This window comes from Lactuca sativa, chromosome 7, assembly GCF_002870075.4.
Source record: "Lactuca sativa cultivar Salinas chromosome 7, Lsat_Salinas_v11, whole genome shotgun sequence".
NCBI lineage: Eukaryota > Viridiplantae > Streptophyta > Magnoliopsida > Asterales > Asteraceae > Lactuca > Lactuca sativa.
Window position 1 is genome coordinate 172,675,950 of NC_056629.2, and position 19,495 is coordinate 172,695,444.

Genomic DNA, 19,495 nt, shown 5'->3' on the forward strand with positions numbered 1-19,495 from the left:
TAATTAACAAACTAGATTTTTATCATCCTTCTCTAGTCAATATTGCTTATATCACTCTCATATTAATAATAATATTACAAACTGTTGTAACTTTGACCATTATTTCCAACAATGTTATATACATATTTACAACCAAATTATCTATGATAGTCATAAAGGTTGTAAATCTATCAATATTTTTCTAATGAACATGAACATAAATCCATTGGCAATTATGACGACTAATTAATTGAATGCAATGGGAGAATATCTTGTAAGTTTTATTCATTCACAAAGAAGATTTAATTTCTTGAAAAATGAAGATCAGTCAAAGGTGAAATTATAATGATTGATACAATAGAGCGGTTAAAAAAGTTTTTCCTTCTTGATGCTTCATCATATCATATTGATAGCCTTACGAGATGCTACCTTAGTTACTTTGATATGATTTTTGATGACTCTGATTCACATTGTCCCAACCACACCATCCATGACACTATAGAACATAATTTGATACCCCCACAATATCTAGTTTTGCCCTTCAGGTACACTTGATAGGAGAAGTTGTACATGGACATAAACCAATGTTCTCAACCATCAGAATCTGTCTCACGAAATGGTAAAGGAACATTTTTCACTGCTCTAAACTTGCCAACATTATTCAAGTGCTCATTTTCCAACCTGTATCAAATTATAAAGGATAAATACATGATACTTTTCAACCATCTATACCTTAATTAAAAAATACTACTAACTATATACAAAATGCATATGTTATTACCTATAGTAATTCCAATGCCCACGACGAATCACTTCTAAAGAAGCAAGAGAAAACTCAAGCAAGCGTGATTCAAACAATCCAACTTTGAATTGTAGCACTGTTTCCAACCAAGCAACCCTTAGAACAAAATTCAAGGCCTACACATAAATGGAGATTTTGGTATTTCATGTTATGCAATTGTCAAAACGTAAAATTTTAAAAACTCTTGAAACTTAATGATATAAAACTCACAATGGCTATGTAGTAGAAACCTTTATTCTTTAGAACAAGTTCATCTCTAAGCCATATGTTTTTTGACTTGGAATTAAGAAGTCCCCAATCCTTCACAAAGTCCCAATATAGTTGGTATACGGTGGCAATCAAGGAAGTCACCAAAACAATTATCAACCACAATTGTGTTTCCTGTCTTGCATAAGTTAACCGTGCTCCAGCTGCTATCATGGCTGACACATACTTACCTAAGTTAGCCAAGTGGTTAACATCACACTCATCAAACCATCTCCTCGCACACTGTATATATATAATTTCATACATAAAACATTATCCTTGTTAGAGGTATTATAAAGTGACAACCAAAATATTTGGTCATTTATTAAAGATGTAATACATATGTATCTACCTGCATAGCACGCCAATAGTATGGAGCAAAAGAGATTACATAAGCAAGCTCTCGATATAACTTCCCTGATTTACAAGTATGATAATGATGTGTTTTAAAACTTCCGGCAAGGAAGTAACATGCTGTTGATTCCATGTGCCTCAATAATGGGATCTGCAATAGAAAGAAAAAAATACATATACCAACTTTATCACCAGATAATGTAAGGTAATGATGCTAGAACATATATAGGAACCTTAGTAGAAAAATTACCTGACTAGTAAGTTGATCTGCCATGAAGAAATCCATCATCAGAACCTATGTTTTCCATAAAAATAAAAATCATTACCTAGTGTTATAAAGATTTATTTTATTTTCCATATTTTAGGTAATGATTTGGGTAACCTAGGAGTACCTTGTACAAAGGAGAACATATTATGTTGCGAATGACTCTAAGGAAGCAATAGCGGGTTGGAAGGTAGAAGATGTTCAATGGACATACAAGCAACCCAATGAAAATCTAAATATCAAATCAAAGTTAAGAATAAGCATTAAAATCTTTCAAAAAATTTAACTGATGTAACTAGTTAAGGTAATAATATTACCAAGAAAAGAATGCCCGGAATGGCGTCAATTTCAGTAGGAGAAAATCCATTTGAAATCAAAATGAGATGTAGTACCATAGCAGAAACCACAGTTGTCATCATACATGTGCAAATAAGAAATGCATCTTTATACTTGAGTGTTGTACCAGCTTGGAATTCGAAAATGAAGTTGTAATTAATCCTTGTAGCTTTCCATGTGAAAAGGTTGCATCCATACATAAACAAATGCAAGCTCAACAATGCAAACATGCTGCGTTTATATGTAACAAAGGCAAACAAGATTGATGAAAAAGCTGATTTCATAAATTTACTTATTTGGTGTGTATGTGTTTGTGCGTATATATATAATACTGAAAAGTTTATACATTAAATACCTGAAAACGGGATATATAGTTTCAACATAATCGGTTTCTGTACCACGGGAGAACATGCCACTAATATGTGCCAATATTGCATATACACAAAATAAGGTTACAAAACTACCCGTAAAGAGTCCTGTTGCAACAAAAAAAAAACTATTATATGGTTTTCTTGCTTGATGTTGTCATATTAATTTTTTTCTTATTTTCTAGTTATTATAACGAAGATACTCGGTAAAGGGTATAATATATACCAACAAAGAAAGTGACCATGTGAGAGCTTTTTTGTTGGCGAGGCTTCAAAAATTTCATGGCCTTTTTTCTGTCATCCTTGGCAAAGTGCTTAGTGAAAGAAGATTCCACCTCATCCGTTAATTTTACCACCTAAAATTTATAATTCTTCATTTTAAACGGTATATCCATAAGACTTTGAAATCAATATTGATTAACGGATTGTCATATTATCATTTTATTTTTCATACAGTTATTATCATTTTTTCTTTAGAATGCTTGAAATATATAAATGATTAATTATCAACACATCTATTTTACACTTAAAGATATTTATTTTTTTTCAATTGAATAGTTCGATGGCTCCTGAAATCCACATTAATTTTTAAGGTCAACATAAAATCCTACTATAACTAAGTTTAATCAATTAAATGTCAAGTAATTAAGCATTCCATCTAAATTAATTATTTATTAAACTACTTGTGGGCGCTTTAACAATACAAACTAGTTTAAAAAAACAACACAAAAGATTAAAAACATGTAGATTGCTTATTATGAATTTATTTGTCCACAAGTATTATAAGTTTTTCTTAAACAGTAAGACTATGTTTAGCGTGCTAGCTGAAAAGCTAGTTGTTAGTTAAAAGACTAGCTGATAGCAGAAAAGCTAGCTGTTAAACAAAAAGCTAGCTGATAGCTGAAAAACTAGCTGATAAAAAAATAACGTTTGACAAAACTAGCTGAAAAGCTAGCTGAAATATATAAAATTACATAAAAGGACATGTAGGTGTATTTGGAAAATATTAAAAAAACTTATAAAAAGCTAGTCTAAGTAGTTTTTCAAAAAACTAGCTTATAAGCTACTTTTTGGCTTACCAAACACGACAACATAAAAAAACTCAAAAAAATAAGCTAGCTATCAGCTAGCTGTGGCGCTAAACATAGCCTTAGACTAATTTTTTAGGAGCTTTTTTAAAAATTTTCAAATATACCCCTTAATTAATTATTGAAACAAATACTTTTAAATGTCATTTTATTTAATTTTATATATTTCATCTAGTTTTTCAGCTAGTTACCAAACATTATTTTTTATCAGTTAATTTTTCAGCTATCAGATACTTTTCAGCTAACAACTAGCCTTTCAGTTAGTACGCCAAACATAACTTTAGATGGATTAGTATTTATCTTTTACTTTTAGTTACCGTATTGTAATGTAAATTCGACCACGTCTTTTCTTTAGCAAATAAAGATAGAAAAATTAGTTTTGTCCAATTCTCTAAGAGCATCTAAAATATTGGAGTTTTTTCACATAGTTTTTAAGGCTATTTTATCACCTCATCAACAACTTAAAAAAGTTAAGATACCTCAATAACTTCCATAATAAGAGATTTTTTTACATAACTTATTTATAGGACCCATTCATATTAACTTATACAATTATATTGTTTTTTATACAAATTGGTTTATTTAGTAATGCTTTTGTATCAATGAGACCGACCATAATCACCAAAAAACTATCACCAAGAGTTTCAAAAAGCAACTCCAAGAGTAGAGAGAGAAAGAGCTTTTTCAAAATAAAACAACTTAGAAAATATCCTTATTATAAAATTTCTTATAACAAATCTTTTTTATAGCTGTTGTGGGGCTATGACTGTTTTATTTTTGCTACATTCTCGCTAGCCCATTGAATATTTTCGAGCCGTTCAAAAGAAAATTTTGTATAAGCGGATACCATCAACATATGGACATCTTTCTTAAGCGTATAAGAACTTGATACATTACTGTTACAAAAATTAAATGGTTATAAAAGATTGCTAAATAGTTATTTTTTTGTAATTAAACTAAAAAACGAGTTATTGTAACAAGCAATCTAATATTAAATTAAAAGTAACAGAGAAAAGAATATATATTGGTTTTACTTGATTTACCTTATCCGAACTAACGAAATAAGATCTTTTGACAGCTTTTAAATAAGTTGCTGAAGACTGTTGATTAGAAACCTGTTAAATAAAAAAAATAGTTAGAGTCATAATTGAATCAAAATTATTACGTCACAAAGTTTATTTCTTCCCATAAAGTTTACTGTTTACCTTGTCAAATTTCTTCAGTATTTTTACAAATGCCACCATATTTAGAGAGCTGCCAAAAATATTCATTTGATCAGAAAATCAACAGGCCTCTAATAAATAAAAATGTAAACCATTTAAAGTTACATTTTAAACGTAAAAAACCAGAGTTTATTAATTTAACAATGATGAATATATGTAAGTAGTTAATTTTGTAATTAGAAAAAAAAAAGATGCACAATATTAGTGGACACTCGCTAGAGGTGAAATCATAAGTTTGGTGTTAATTTGGCAAAAATTATAACTTTTTAGTGGGACATGTCCACCATCAATCTTTTTTTATTAGCTCACGATATATTAATCTTTTTCTATGTGTAGTATCATGACAAACATACTCAAGGTACACATTAATATTATAGATGCATTTATTTAATACATACCTATACGTTTTTAATAAACCAAGGCCTCTATAAAGTTCCACAAAAGCTCCTCTAATCATTTTTTCCGCGCATTGGATCTTCTTGCGATTGATGTAATCACTTGGTCCACCTTCTTTCTTAGGATTGTTTACTAGATCTTCCCAAAGCATCGATGTAACTGCTGTTATGGTTCTTGTAGGCGTAGTTGCCGGAATATCAATTCGCATGGCCATTTTTGGCTTTCCCTTTTTAGTTTTTCCTCTAGTTGCTGCACCAAGTAAGTTGATACCATTTTTTTCTAGAGCCGAAATCACATCATTTGTTTGTGTCCCCTCTCCATGGCTTTCTGCAAACTCAGTGGGTGTTTCTGCATGACAAATTTCAATTCATTTTGATCCGATACTAAAAGATAGAACAACATAGATTCATATTTAAGACACATCCTAATTTAAAGCAACCCCAACCATTCCACTAAAAATATCATTAAATTGGTGTATTTTTAACACCAAATTTTTTTTTACTCCAACCATACACTAAAAATTTACACTAAAAACGTTTTTTTATATTATAATATAGAATAGAATGATTATTAAAGTTGTAAAAGTTATAAAACTAACCCAAATAGTATTAAACAATTCAAAATTTTGTTTTTGTGTAATGAATAGAATTACACTAAATATATACGCCACTATTCAATCTCATTATTTTTGTGTTGAGTTTAATGGTCCATTGAAACATATTTTCACGTTAAAACATTATTTTTGTGTATGGATATTAGTATTCAAATCTTGAATTTACATTTTGAGATATGATTCTTTCTTGAGTAAACAGTACTATAAAGTGCGCAGACCACTAATTATACACTTTAGTTAGGGAGATTAATTTATTAGTTAATTATATAAGTTGTGATCATGTGTAGGATGGAGTATTCTTTTAGCTTCATGGATATTAAAAAAACCGATAATTAAGGAAGTTGAAGAATATGAAAAATTGTGGTATGAGTTTGGTTACCGGAGTCAGAGGTGGGGCCAGACGAGTAAGAGCTGAGGAGTCCGGTGGAGCTTGGCGATCGTGCGAATTTAAACCGGCCTGAAGATTTTCTCCGGGAACCAAGAACTTGCTGGAGATCCAACAAGATTTGAAGCTGTTTATTCAACATTTCTCCTCTCTCAAGGAATTCGCTTTCTTTGTTGGTATAAAACTGGTTCACCTTTTCCAATTCCTCATCCAGTTTCTCAAAGAACACTTTCACCTATACATGAATCGAATGATAATAATAACAAAATAAATTTTTTATTTGTGCGAAAACATAAAACTTACAACTAGAAATGTTATAAATTAATTAACTTTACTTAATCTATTTGGTTAATTACCTCGTCTTCCTCAGAGTTCAAATGTTCAACGAGTTCAGTTTCATCATCTTCATCTTCATCTTTTTCTGACATTTCGTCACCTTGTTCGGAAAGCGTGTTTTTCACCTATACCATGCATGACACGTGGAACATGTAGTTATAGGCTTATAGTAATGATGATAACTATCAATTCCTTGTTATTTCAGGAAACAAGTCATATAATTCATTTAGTTATATTTCAGGAAACACGTCATATAATGCATGACAGCCGTTTCTATTGGCTTTTAGTCCCCAAAATACTCAATTTCATGAAAATCAGGTCTTTGATGACGCCATCTCACCGCTACCTTTTATTAATTACTACAAGCACCACAATTTTAACAGGTATGTGTGTTTGTGTGTGTTTCAATAACTGATGTTATTATTGAAAACAAACACATAGACTTCAAGTGAAAAAAGTGGATGAAAATAATGGGTAAATAAAAAAAAGTAATAATGTTTTGCAAAAGATATCCTTGAAAAAAGTTAGTTAATGCTATCTATATGTATGACATAATGGAAAATGATTAAACTGAATAGACAACGAGATTTAATGCGTAACGTAACGAAATCCACAGCAGATTAATGCAAAAACATTTCATTCGATGGTAATCATGAATGATGACACGAAAACCATGATGAAGACATGCACCAAAAGTATTTTCTTTTGGAACTTCAACAGTACTAGATGTCAAGCACTAAAGTAGATTCACACATGTTTTTTTCAATTTTAACATTAATTTCAAATCTTAATTAATTAGCAAAAGCTTTATACCATCTTCCGATGGCTATTACATTTCCTTGTAAATAATAATTAAAATACCTGAAGAATCTGATCAGGTTGTTGATTGGTGGCATTAGATGTAAGACGACGAAAGAAAGAGCGAACAGGGTCGAATATTGATATCCCATAATCTTGACTACAAGTCGTTTGTGAAAGCTTCGATATCCTTGATAGTTTAACCTTCTTAACATGTTTCTTGAGCTGCCAATAATTCACAAAGGCATCTTTCCATTCAGGAATGAGTTGAGCTTCAAGCTCTTTAGAGAACTTCACCATTAATTCTTTCCGTACAACAATCTCCCTCTTGTGATGATCGAGAGAGAGAGAGAGAGAGAGAGAGAGAGAGAGAGAGAGAGAGAGTTACTCAATGGGGGATGAGTGGCTGGATGGGTGCTTATATAGATATATAGAACAGACAAAGATGTAGGTAGAAGACAGAAGGTTTAACAAGCAAAGATTTGAAAAGCTTCTATATATCTTCTCTCTCTTCTTTGATTTACTTCTTGATTCATGTTAATTAAAGGAGAAGGCAGATTCCACTTTCAATTTCATTTCCACCACCTTATTTTTCTTGTGTTCCATTATCATCCTTTTGGGTATTATTATATGAATTTCTTTCGTTGATTCTAGAATGGAGATTAGGCGACTTCAAGGATTGCTTGTTAAAAACTTTCACATCAAAACTTTTTAACCTTCTATTGATAGACAAACACTCACGAAGTTATTAACTTAATTTGCATCTTCTTTTGATTATAATAGTAAATTCAAAATCATATTTAATCATTGCCACATATGATATAAATGCTTGGTGTTAGTGCACTTAAATTATAAATTAATAACGCATTTCTTCTACCACATTAATCTACCTTAAATAGTCATTTTTTGAACGAAAGGTTAATATTGTTTTTTTTTTTTTAATAATTTTTCTATATAATTACGCGTATGCTTATTCTCAGACAATTATTTAAATCATGGACATGAACTAACACCACTACAAGTACAAGAAAATAATAAAAAGGAAACTAAAATAGAAGGGTTAAAAGAAATTATGTTCCTTAATTAAACGCATTAAAAAATTATACAGTATAAAAAAAAAAAAAAAAAAAAAAAAAAAAAAAAAAAGCAAAAAGCTCGATGATTTAAGGTGCTATGCAAGGATAAAGCCCGGGAGTCTAACAGATCATATTAATCATACATGTTTCACCCCTTCCTACACACCAATGTCATGCCACTTTTCATATTCAGGAAGCATTCTTTAGAACTGTGCTTCACCTTGAGACCAGCAAATAGACTTTCACAAACAGAATTAACGATTAAAAATTTGCCGCTCATAGACATTGATTTCCCAAAAATAGAAAAAGTTTAAGTATAAACACGCTTCTGATACATTAGCTGATAAAATAGCGGACAGTCTATAGTGCACAATGTCGCAATTTTTTTTTCATATCACCAATATTATAACTTATTATTATTTAAGGGCGTAAAAGTCGCTAGACGGTGCTATACTTGTCGGCTAGCAAGTACAGATTAGTCGGCGACTAATTGTAGACCCTAAAATGTTAATTTGTTACAACAAATATCATAACCAAATAGGTTAATTTGATTAATGCATCATTAATCAGTCATCAAATAGCTTCTATTAAGATCGAACTTTTTCAAAGTGATAAAAATTTATCGACTTCTACAACTTCATTAATTGTCTAGGCAGAGATTAATCGTTGGACGCATTATAGTCGATTGGGTATTGGGTATAGACTAATTGAAGATTAATCGGGGTCAAGTCGAATTTTTACAACACTATTATTATTTAAATTTGTACCTAATACGTGTGGGTAATTTTAATGTCACCCGACATTCTGTATAACTGGAACTGACATGTAAGCTAAGGGGCATATCATTTGTACTCTATATTATATGTTTGGTGAATGCGAAGTGAATGCATATATAAGATCAAATTATAAGCCGGTACGAAAGAAAGACGGGGGTTTGGGGCAGTGGCCCAAAAGGTCTTCGAAAATTTAAATTAGTTTATTTTTGGAAAATCCGAATTATAGTTGGTAATTATGGTAAAATTAACAAATCTCATCAGTTTTGGTAACCATTGATTAAACCATTAATTTTGAAATTTGTATAAATAATTTAGAAGATTTACTTTAATCTGCCAATTATAAATACGACTCTTCTATTGAGTCGCAAATCATACCCTTCTCAACTCTTCTTCTTCTATAAGAACTCAGAACTGTCTAACGATTTTACTTATGTTTCTGTTCCTAGATACACGAATGTCCTTTTGGATTATCCTAGACCGGATAACACATGCATAGGGTGGAAATAGCATTTCGGAAACTGAATTTACATGATCCAAGAGAAATCCGGTTCTCCACCATCACCCTACTCAAATATCCTCCAACAATCGAATTGATATTCTCTTCTAGTGTGGATAGCAGAATCCATCCGCGAGTTGACAACTAAGTTCACGAAACTGGAAAAGTTTGAAGGCAATGATTTTAGGCGCTAGCAGAAGAAGATGTTATTCATGCTGACCACGTTGAAGATTGTGTATATTGAATTGAGTGTCTAAGCCCATAACTTTAATTGGTATATACTTAAATTGATAGTAGCACAGTCTTTTTGGGTTGCCCTCAAGACTTGCAACTAGGCAGGATGATTTTGGAGAAAGAGGTTAATTTATTATTTGGTTAATAAATAGAAATAAATAATTTATTATTCGTTTATGAAAATAATATATTATTTAGAAATAGTAATATTTAATTAATATTTAATCAGAAATTAATTGTAATTAATTTTGGGATTAAAGGAGTTAATTAAAAGTGCAGGGACTGAAGTGCAATTGTTCAATAGTTGAGCAAAAGGCAATTTAGAACCCTCCATAAAGGCTTGGACGGTTTTCTTAAGGCCTATGTGATTCTAGAATAATCCTTGATCGATAAACAGGAAAATGGGTAATTATTCGGTTTAAGATTATCTTGGATTAGGGTTTATCTAGGGTTTCCTGACTGCACTACATAAACAGCCTCAACCCTAAGAATTTCGGTCACTTGCTTCTTGAAAGGCCTAGCCGAATTTTAGAGCATCTTTGATCCTTGTCAATCATCTTTCATTTCTAGTGTTGGGTGTGAACCACTAGAGGTGTGACATTTGTGACACTTGCTCTCAAGGCTTTAACAACACAAAGATTTGCATTGCTATTACTATATAGCAACCAAGGTATGATTCTTCTAACCCTAATTGTGTATTTCAAAAAATATGCTAGTATGCTAGGGTTTTCTATTTTTTATTGCTCAAGTTGGATGTTCAATTAAAGAAAACATAGATCAAAATTTAGGCTTACATGCACAAATAAGAGTTATATGTTTTGCATAATACCCATCACTGGTATCAAATCGTAGGTTTAGTTTTCTATTAAATTGATACAATCGTTGAACTTGAACACGAAGAAGCAAATATAATCATCATTATGTTCTGCCAACACGGAGTGGTATTCTTCCGCCACAACGTGTTGTCTTGCGAAATCGTCCATACACGGCGTGTTGGATAGTAAGATCCATAAAATTTGGTTTTAAAGATATCTCATAAACTGAATAGGATAATTACCTTTAATAATGTTTGAATTGCATATATATATATATATATATATATATATATATATATATATATATATATATATATATATATATATATATATATATATATATATATATAGGGCTAGGTTATTTTGTTTTTTAGATTTATTGCGTGCTAGAATGCACCAATAAAAATTTAATAAATTAAATAATTATTTAATTAAATAAATATAGATATTAAATGATTTCCATAATTATATGTGTATTAAATGATATCCATAGTTATAATTCTCTTTTTATGGAAACTAATTAAATCCGTCATTAATGTCAGCAATAACATTCTTTCAGAATGAATTTGCATCTAGGTTTTTATATATGAGTTCGTATTTTGTTTCAGAACTTACTCACTTAAAATACAATAAAGTTGCATAGAATATGAAGAACGAGAGTGTATTCTACTAGAATACACTCTCATTCCGCTGGATTATACTCTCATTCTTCTAGATATGAATTCATTCTGAAATAATATTATTGTTGACATTAAGAACAAATTTAATTGGTTTCCATAAAAACGAGTTATAAGTATGGATAACATTTAATATACATATAATTAATACTGAATTCCTATTGGTGCTATCTAGCACACAATAGTTATGGAAAACATTTGAACCTACATATATATATATATATATATATATATATATATATATATATATATATATATGTCACACCCCGAAACCCAAGGCGGAAACGTTTCCGGGGCGGACTCCACGTTGAGTATCAAATCCAATGTACATAGTAACCGAAGTAAACAACCATTACATTACATATAAAGATTTTACATTTGTTTTAAAGTAAAAAGTATTACAAGTGTGATACATATGTATATATGAACAAAAGTAAGACGTGTCTTCTATGTACTCCGTCTTCGTCAAAAGGATCATCTGGTACATGTCTAATGCTGACCTGAGAATACAAGCAGTTTGAAAATCAGCATAAAGCTGGTGAGTTCATAAGAGGTTTTCTTTTCTGAAAATGTACAATTCCCTTTCGGTTTCTGAAAAAGTTACGCACCAAGAAAATCCCAAATTTTCTTAAAAGTTGGTTACTAATCCGAAATGTAATTTAAAAGATGTACACTGAAAACATGTTTACTCTTGTGAATTGTTGGGTTTAGTTATCTGGTTTGTTACACGAATCTGGTTATGTACAAATGTTACCCCAGGAAAATCCCATATTTTCCTGAAAGTTAATTACTAATCCGAAATGTGAAAGATGTATACTGAAAACCTGGTTGTCCTTGTGAAATGTATTAGTTTTAACATGTATATAAAACTAATATGTACAAGTAAACTAGATACTTTATTCATTATTACTATCAAGTAAATCTCTGTTATCCAAATTGTGAGTTCCATAACCATACGATAGACTAGATATGGCAATAAGTAGTCCACATCACCTTATGACTTTCGTCACCCTTGAACCTTTTGGTTCGGCTGTAGCTAGCAGCCAGGTGTGGAGTAGTTAGCCCCGTATAGATCTATACACTCAAGTCACGCTCCCTATCTAAGAGATTCTAGTTACGGGTGCGGTCCTCCACTCGCGTATCTCTGTGGAGTGTTCTACAAGGACGTGTCTCCAATTTATAGGAATAACAAATTTACTAGTAATAATATAGAAAGATACTGTTACAAACAATGATCCTCCACTCGCGTATCTCTGTTGAGTGTTACCGAGGACAAAACAGTGTACTAAGTTTCATGTTCAATGATCAAATGTTATGCTTTTAACTGATAAAATGTGGAAAACCATTTGTGAAAATATAAAATACAACATTTTATAATGTTTTTCACAAATAATACGGTAATGTGTTTTGCCAGTTCAATCGGTTATCTGTTATGATTGTCAACGTTAAAAGCATATGAAATATGAAACACAACACATGTGACAGTTTAAATGCTAAGCGTCAGTTCGGGGCTTGATAACGCGTGAGGTTCCTATGTAATATGAAATGGTATACAAATGTATCTAATTAGACTTTGAATCACTAATTAGATATGATTATACACTCCAAGACGCGAAAACACTTCAAATCAAGTGTTTGGAGTGACCCGAGTGACATCTACGGACGTATAGGACTTTGGATAATGTGTTTACTCTTCAAGAGTAAACTCCTCATGGAGTTTACGGCCCCTAGACCAACTCCACATGAGTACACGGCCATGAAATCATGGATGAGGGTTTTATGTTGCTAAATGGTCAAACAACACTTGGGGAAGGTTGTTATGATTTAATCTAAGGCATAGGAATGAGTTAAACCATCAAGGACATTACCAAATGAAGTTTATGGCTGTAAACTAGGAGTTTACGGCCGTAAGCTCCTATGTGACCATTCCTTACATGATTTGGTGGCCCTAGATCAATCACATGTGATTCAAACTAATTTTACAAGCCTTAGAATGAATTTAGGGCATCATTTGACTTGTGTTTGTGAGTTTACGGCCCAGGAACCCATTCTTGGGGGGTTTACGGTTGTGAACTCTCAAAGGGATGGTTTTCATCTTGTTTAAGGCCCCTAAATCGATTGTGGTTGGTTCTAGAATTTAATCCAATGCTATTGGTGTGTTTAAGTGGCATTTAAACACTCAAATTTGAGTTTACTCCCCATGAAGATGATTTTACGGCCCAAGCATGTTCTTGGACAGTAAACTCATGTTTACTCCTCAAAAGTTGGATTCAAGTTGTTCTAATTCCGTTCCCTTAAGTCATTTAGCCATATCTAAGCTCCAAAGGTGGATTGGAAGGGTTTTAAGGCTCAAAAACCCCCCTTTATGTGTGTTTACGGCCCAAGCATATTCCAGGGCCGTAAACACATGAACATGGTCCTTTTCCATAGATTAAACTCGAATTTGAAGGCTAAGGATGCTAATCTATGAGTTAGGGAGGTTACCTTGATGAATTGGAGCCTTAATTTGATGATTTTGGACCTTAAGTTTGGATTGAGGAGAGAGAGTAGTGAGAGAGTAGTGAGAGAGAGCAAAAGCTTCAAATTGAAGTCTTTTGAGCTTTATATAGGATTCAAGTTCGGGACACGGTGGAATTCTTCTCGATACCGACGTTAGACGTGGTTTTTGGTCGCACCCGATTAAGTTGCCGTAACCCGATATGGTCGATTCTAAAAATATTCCGATTACTAGAATGGGGTGTTAATATGAGTTCTAAACGCGTTTGGACACCCATTAAGTCATAATAGCAACCTCAAATTTAATGACTTCATTTAATATCGTAAACGGAACGAAATTGAAAATGACGAATGTATTAACGGAAAAAGGGTTACAAATGATGGAACGATCTTTGGGTTGTCACATTGTCTCCCCGTTAAAGGGAATTTCGTCCTGAAATTCAGAATTAAGATACAAATCATGGATCTGGGAAGAGATGCAGATAATTTTGTTTCATCGAGTCTTCACGCTCCCAAGTGAATTCCGGTCCCCGCTTGGCATTCCAGCGAACCTTCACTATCGGGATGCGACTTTGTTTCGTGCGTTTGATCTCTCGATCCATGATTTCGATTGGTTCCTCCACGAAGTTCAAGTTTTCGTTGATCTCAATCTCGTCTAAGGGAATCACTAGGGTTTCATCGGATAAGCACTTCTTGAGATTTGAGACATGAAAGACGGGATGAATGTTACCGAGCTCATGGGGTAATCGAAGTTTATAGGCTACAGGACCGATCCTGGCGAGGATCTCGAAGGGTCCAATGTACCTCGGATTAAGTTTCCCACGCTTTCTGAAGCGTATCATGCCTTTCCAGGGCGAGACCTTCAACAGGACACGGTCTCCAACCTGGAACTCCAGAGGTTTCCATCGGTTATCAGCGTAACTCTTTTGGCGATCTTGTGAAGCTTTCAATCGTTCCCGGATTTGGATGATCTTCTCGGTGGTTTTGCGGATGATTTCAGGACCAGTGAGAGCACTGTCGGGTATCAGCGTAACTCTTTTGGCGATCTTGTGAAGCTTTCAATCGTTCCCGGATTTGGATGATCTTCTCGGTGGTTTTGCGGATGATTTCAGGACCAGTGAAAGCACTGTCGGGGACTCGACTCTTGGCTAGCTGCGTGTTCCCTACCTCGGCCTAGCAGATAGGGGATTTTCACTTGCGACCGTAGAGGGCTTCAAATGGAGCAGCCTTGATGCTGGTGTGGTAACTGTTGTTGTACGAGAACTCGATCAAAGGTAAATGTGTGTCCCACGACTTGCCGAAATCGATGACACATGCTCTAAGCATGTCTTCTAGGGTTTGGATAGTTCTCTCACTCTGTCCATCGATCTGAGGATGATAAGCCGTACTCATGTCTAGTTTAGTTCCAATAGCTTTCTGTAGGGACTGCCAAAACCTTGAGGTGAACCTGCTATCTCGATCAGAGATAATGGACACAGGCACACCGTGCAGTCGGACTACCTCCTGGATGTAGATTCGCGTGAGTCTTTCCATCTTGAATGATTCTTTGATCGGAATGAAGTGAGCGGATTTTGTCAAACGGTCGACAATTACCCAAATGGTATCATGCCCACTCGGACACTTGGGTAACTTGGTGATGAAGTCCATGGTAATCATCTCCCATTTCCACTCTAGTATCTCGGGTTGCTGGAGTAGACCTGAGGGTTTGTGGTACTCGACTTTCACTTTGGCGCAAGTCAGACACTTGCCCACGAATGTAGCGATCTCGGCTTTCATGTTTGGCCACCAGTATTGTTTCTTGAGATCCAAGTACATCTTGTCCGAACCCGGGTGAACAGAGTATCTAGTCTTGTGTGCTTCCTCCATGACAATCTCTTTGAATCCTCCAGACTTTGGAATCCAGATTCGGTCCATGAAACAGTAGACTCCATCACCTCTGATCTCAAGTTTCTTATCCATTCCTCTCAAGGCTTCGCTTGACACGTTCTCGGGTTTAAGGGCTTCTAATCGGGCTTCTCGGATTTGCATGGATAGATGGAAATGGATAGTCATCGTCAGGGTCTTCACTTTTCGGCTTGAACCATCCTTTCGGCTAAGGGCATCTGCTACCACATTGGCTTTGACGGGATGGTAGCGGATTTCACACTCATAGTCGCTGATTAGTTCTACCCATCGTCGTTGCCTCATGTTTAAGTCTTTCTGATCAAAGATCTGTTGCAGGCTCTTATGGTCAGTGAAGATCGAACACTTGGTTCCGTAGAGATAATGTCTCCAAATCTTCAGTGTAAAGACTACGGCTCGTAGTTTATTGTCATGAGTGGTATAGTTGACCTCGTGTGCCTTCAGTTGTCTCGAGGCATATGCAATCACTTTTCCCCTTTGCATAAGCACACAGCCTAAGCCCTGGTTAGACGCATCACAATAAACAACGAAGTCCTCTGTTCCTTCTGGCAGAGACAGGACCGGTGCGCTACACAAGGCTCGCTTTAATGTTTGGAATGCATTTTCTTGCTTTTCACTCCAACAAAAGGGTACACCTTTCTATGTCAGAGTGGTTAAAGGTTTGGCGATTCTGGAGAAATTCTGGATAAATCTCCGATAATAGCCGACGAGACCCAACAATTGACGAATTTATGTAGGTGTCTTTGGTGCCGACCAATTCTCCATCGCCTTAATCTTGAAAGGATCCACATGAATACCCTCCTTGCTTACCACGTGGCCGAGGAAAGTTACCTTCCGAATCCAGAATTCACACTTGGAAAATTTTGCGTACAGCTTTTCGGATCTAAGGGTTTCCAACACTGACCTCAAGTGTTGCTTGTGATCTTCTTCACTTCTGGAGTAGACAAGTATGTCGTCAATGAACACGATGACGAACTTGTCCAAAAAAGGGCGACACACCCGGTTCATCCGGTCCATGAATACTGCCGGTGCGTTGGTTAGACCGAAGGGCATCACTACAAACTCGTAGTGTCCATACCGAGTCCTGAAAGCTGTTCTGGAAACATCACTCTCATGAACTCGTAACTGATGGTACCCTGACCGAAGGTATCTTTGAGAAGTAGCTGGCTCCCTGGAGTTGATCGAAGAGGTCATCTATACGTGGAAGCGGATATCGGTTTTTGACGGTCAACTTGTTCAACTCACGGTAGTCGATACACATCCGGAAGGATCCATCTTTCTTCTTTACAAACAATACCGGAGCTCCCCAGGGATTAGGTCAATGCGAAATTCGACTTGACGTTCATAAGGAATTCCCGGGAGCTCTTCGGGAAAGACGTCAGGAAAGTTACAGACTTCGGGGATGCTCACGAGGTCTTTAACTTCCTGTTTCTCGTTGATTACATGGGCTAGGAATGCTTGGCATTCCTTTCGCAAGAGTTTCTGAGCTTTGATGCAGGAAATGATGTGAAGATTGGAGCTGAGTTTATCACCATAGATTATGAGAGTCTAACCCGAGGGGAGATTGAGACAAATAGCTTTTTCGTAGCAGAGGATATCAGCATAATTGGGACTCAACCAATCCATGCCAATGATAACATCAAAGCTCTTTATAGAAACTGGCATAAGATCAATGGGAAAAGAATGGTCATTCAAGGTAAGGGTACAACCTATGAACGCGTCGCTAGCACTTTCTTTCTCACCGTTAGCCATCTCGACAGTAAACGTTTCGGTTAATGGTTGGGGGTTATGTTTAAGAAGGCGTTTGAATGAATGGCTAACAAAACTACGTTCAGCACCAGAATCAAAAAGGATATTAGCATAAGAGTTGTCGAGAAGGAACATACCCGAGACAACGGTGGGATTGGCGATTGCCTCCTCCCGTCCCATGGCTAAGACTCTTCCGGTGTTATCAGTTGTCGTCTTCTTAGGGAAGTGCCTCTTGAAATGTCTGGCTTCTCCACAATTGTAGCAAGCCTGACCAATACCTGCTCCGGAAGATTATTCGCGGATTGGGCTGGTGCTTTGCAGAATCAGACCGTATGCCCCTTTTTACCATAGTTGGTGCATGACAGATCACGGCAGGGGCCGGCGTTATGGTGATATTTGCACTTTTCACACTGGGGAAGATTACCAGCATACCTACTAGTAGGTGTTTGAGCTGTAGATCCTACAACAGAAGCAGCAGCAACGGGGGTAATAGCAGCATGGACTACTACAGTCTATTGTTTCTTTGAGGATCCTTGAGAAGATTGGCCCTTCTTCTTCTTCCAAAACTTCCTTTTCTCACCACTCCTCTTGGTCGGTCCGGGAGTGGTGGTTGCTTCCTCCACATCATCGCTGTGGTCAATCAGGGTTTGGGCTAAACTTTTGGCACTGTCATATGTATCCGGCCTCGCAGATAAAACATTTCCTTTGGTCGGTTGGGTCAGCCCCCAAATGAATCTCTCTATCTTCTTACTCTCCGGGGTAACCAATCCCGGACAGAGTAATGCTAGATCATCAAATCTCGAAGTGTATGCGACAATATCGGAACCCTTCATCTTCAGGTTCCAGAGCTCGTGCTCTAACTTCTGTATTTTGCCCCGAGACCAGTACTCAGCTAGAAGAAGTTCTTTCATTGCTTCCCAGCCCATGGAGTTGGCTACAGGTAGGGTTAGGGATTTGACTCGGCCGTTCCACCAAGTCAGAGCTTTATCAATAAAGGTACAGGCTACGAATTTCACTTTATCATATTCCGAACAGGCACAGATTTCAAAGATTGATTCAATCTTCTCGAACCATCGGGAAAGGGAAATAACACTTCCAGTGCCATCAAAGGACGTGGGTTTTGCGTTCATGAAATATTTATAGGAACCCTCCTTTCGGTGTCCCTGGCTACCTTCTTGGTTTTGAGGGTGGGGACCACCTCCTGAACCACCGGGACCACCAGTGTTCATTTGAGACATTGCAGCTGCCACCGCGGCAGTAATAGCTGCCTGGAAAACCACAGGGTCAAATTCAGGAGGAGGTGGTGGTGAAGGAGGATTGTTGTTCTTTGAGCTGGGTCTTTTTCTTGGAGGCATCTTGATCTAATAAGATTAGGAAAGAGAGGATGGTAAGTCCTCTGAATTGAATCAAGAGATATGACAGTTATATATTCCGAATAAGCGATAAAGCAGGAATAAGTTATCAAAGCAGATAAATTACCACTAAAGGAATGATCAAAGATCTACGCTTGAATGAGGATTTCTACAAAGGATTGGCTCGAGAAATACTCCCATAGTATTTCATGATCCGCTTCTACACAGGCTCGATGTTTGTGGTATTTGGGTATGTTTTAGGCATGCCGAACACTACAGTCACTCCCAAGCACATGTTGGTCGTGTCTCGAATGAATATAGTTGGCCAGGCTATATTGACCCTAGACACGACTACATAACTGCCCAGGTTTAACCGCAGCATACAACACCCATTTACTTATGTTTTTGTTGTACTTGTAGTTACAGATCTCGACGGTTGGGTATACTTATATACTTTTTGAAAATACTTATATTTAGAGTATACTTTTAGTTCAGAGCACTTAGGCCCCTTAGTGTTTATAGTCTATACCATGTAAAGTTTGGTATACTTAGTTCACTATAAACACGGGCTCTATACCAATCTGTCACACCCCGAAACCCAAGGTAGAAACGTTTACGGGGTGGACTTCACGTTGAGTATCAAATCCAATGTACATAGTAAGCGAATTAAACAACCATTACATTACATATAAAGATTTTACATTTTTTTTAAAGTAAAAAGTATTACAAGTGT

At 35.5% G+C, this 19,495-nt stretch overlaps 1 protein-coding gene across 1 annotated transcript; it reads right to left on the bottom strand.

Annotated features, from left to right (window-relative positions):
• Window positions 1-229: 229 nt before the first annotated feature.
• On the bottom strand, window positions 230-7,748 carry LOC111902824 (phosphate transporter PHO1). Its single transcript, XM_023898639.3, has 15 exons — window positions 7,253-7,748; window positions 6,412-6,516; window positions 6,050-6,290; window positions 5,060-5,405; window positions 4,644-4,692; window positions 4,482-4,553; window positions 2,577-2,706; window positions 2,338-2,458; window positions 1,964-2,213; window positions 1,774-1,878; window positions 1,632-1,676; window positions 1,380-1,532; window positions 992-1,270; window positions 761-897; window positions 230-660 (listed from the first exon to the last, which is right to left on the bottom strand). Exons 1-15 carry the CDS (start codon window positions 7,487-7,489, stop codon window positions 570-572), a joined length of 2,361 nt encoding a protein of 786 aa, XP_023754407.1. The 5' UTR covers window positions 7,490-7,748; the 3' UTR covers window positions 230-569.
• Window positions 7,749-19,495: the final 11,747 nt, after the last annotated feature.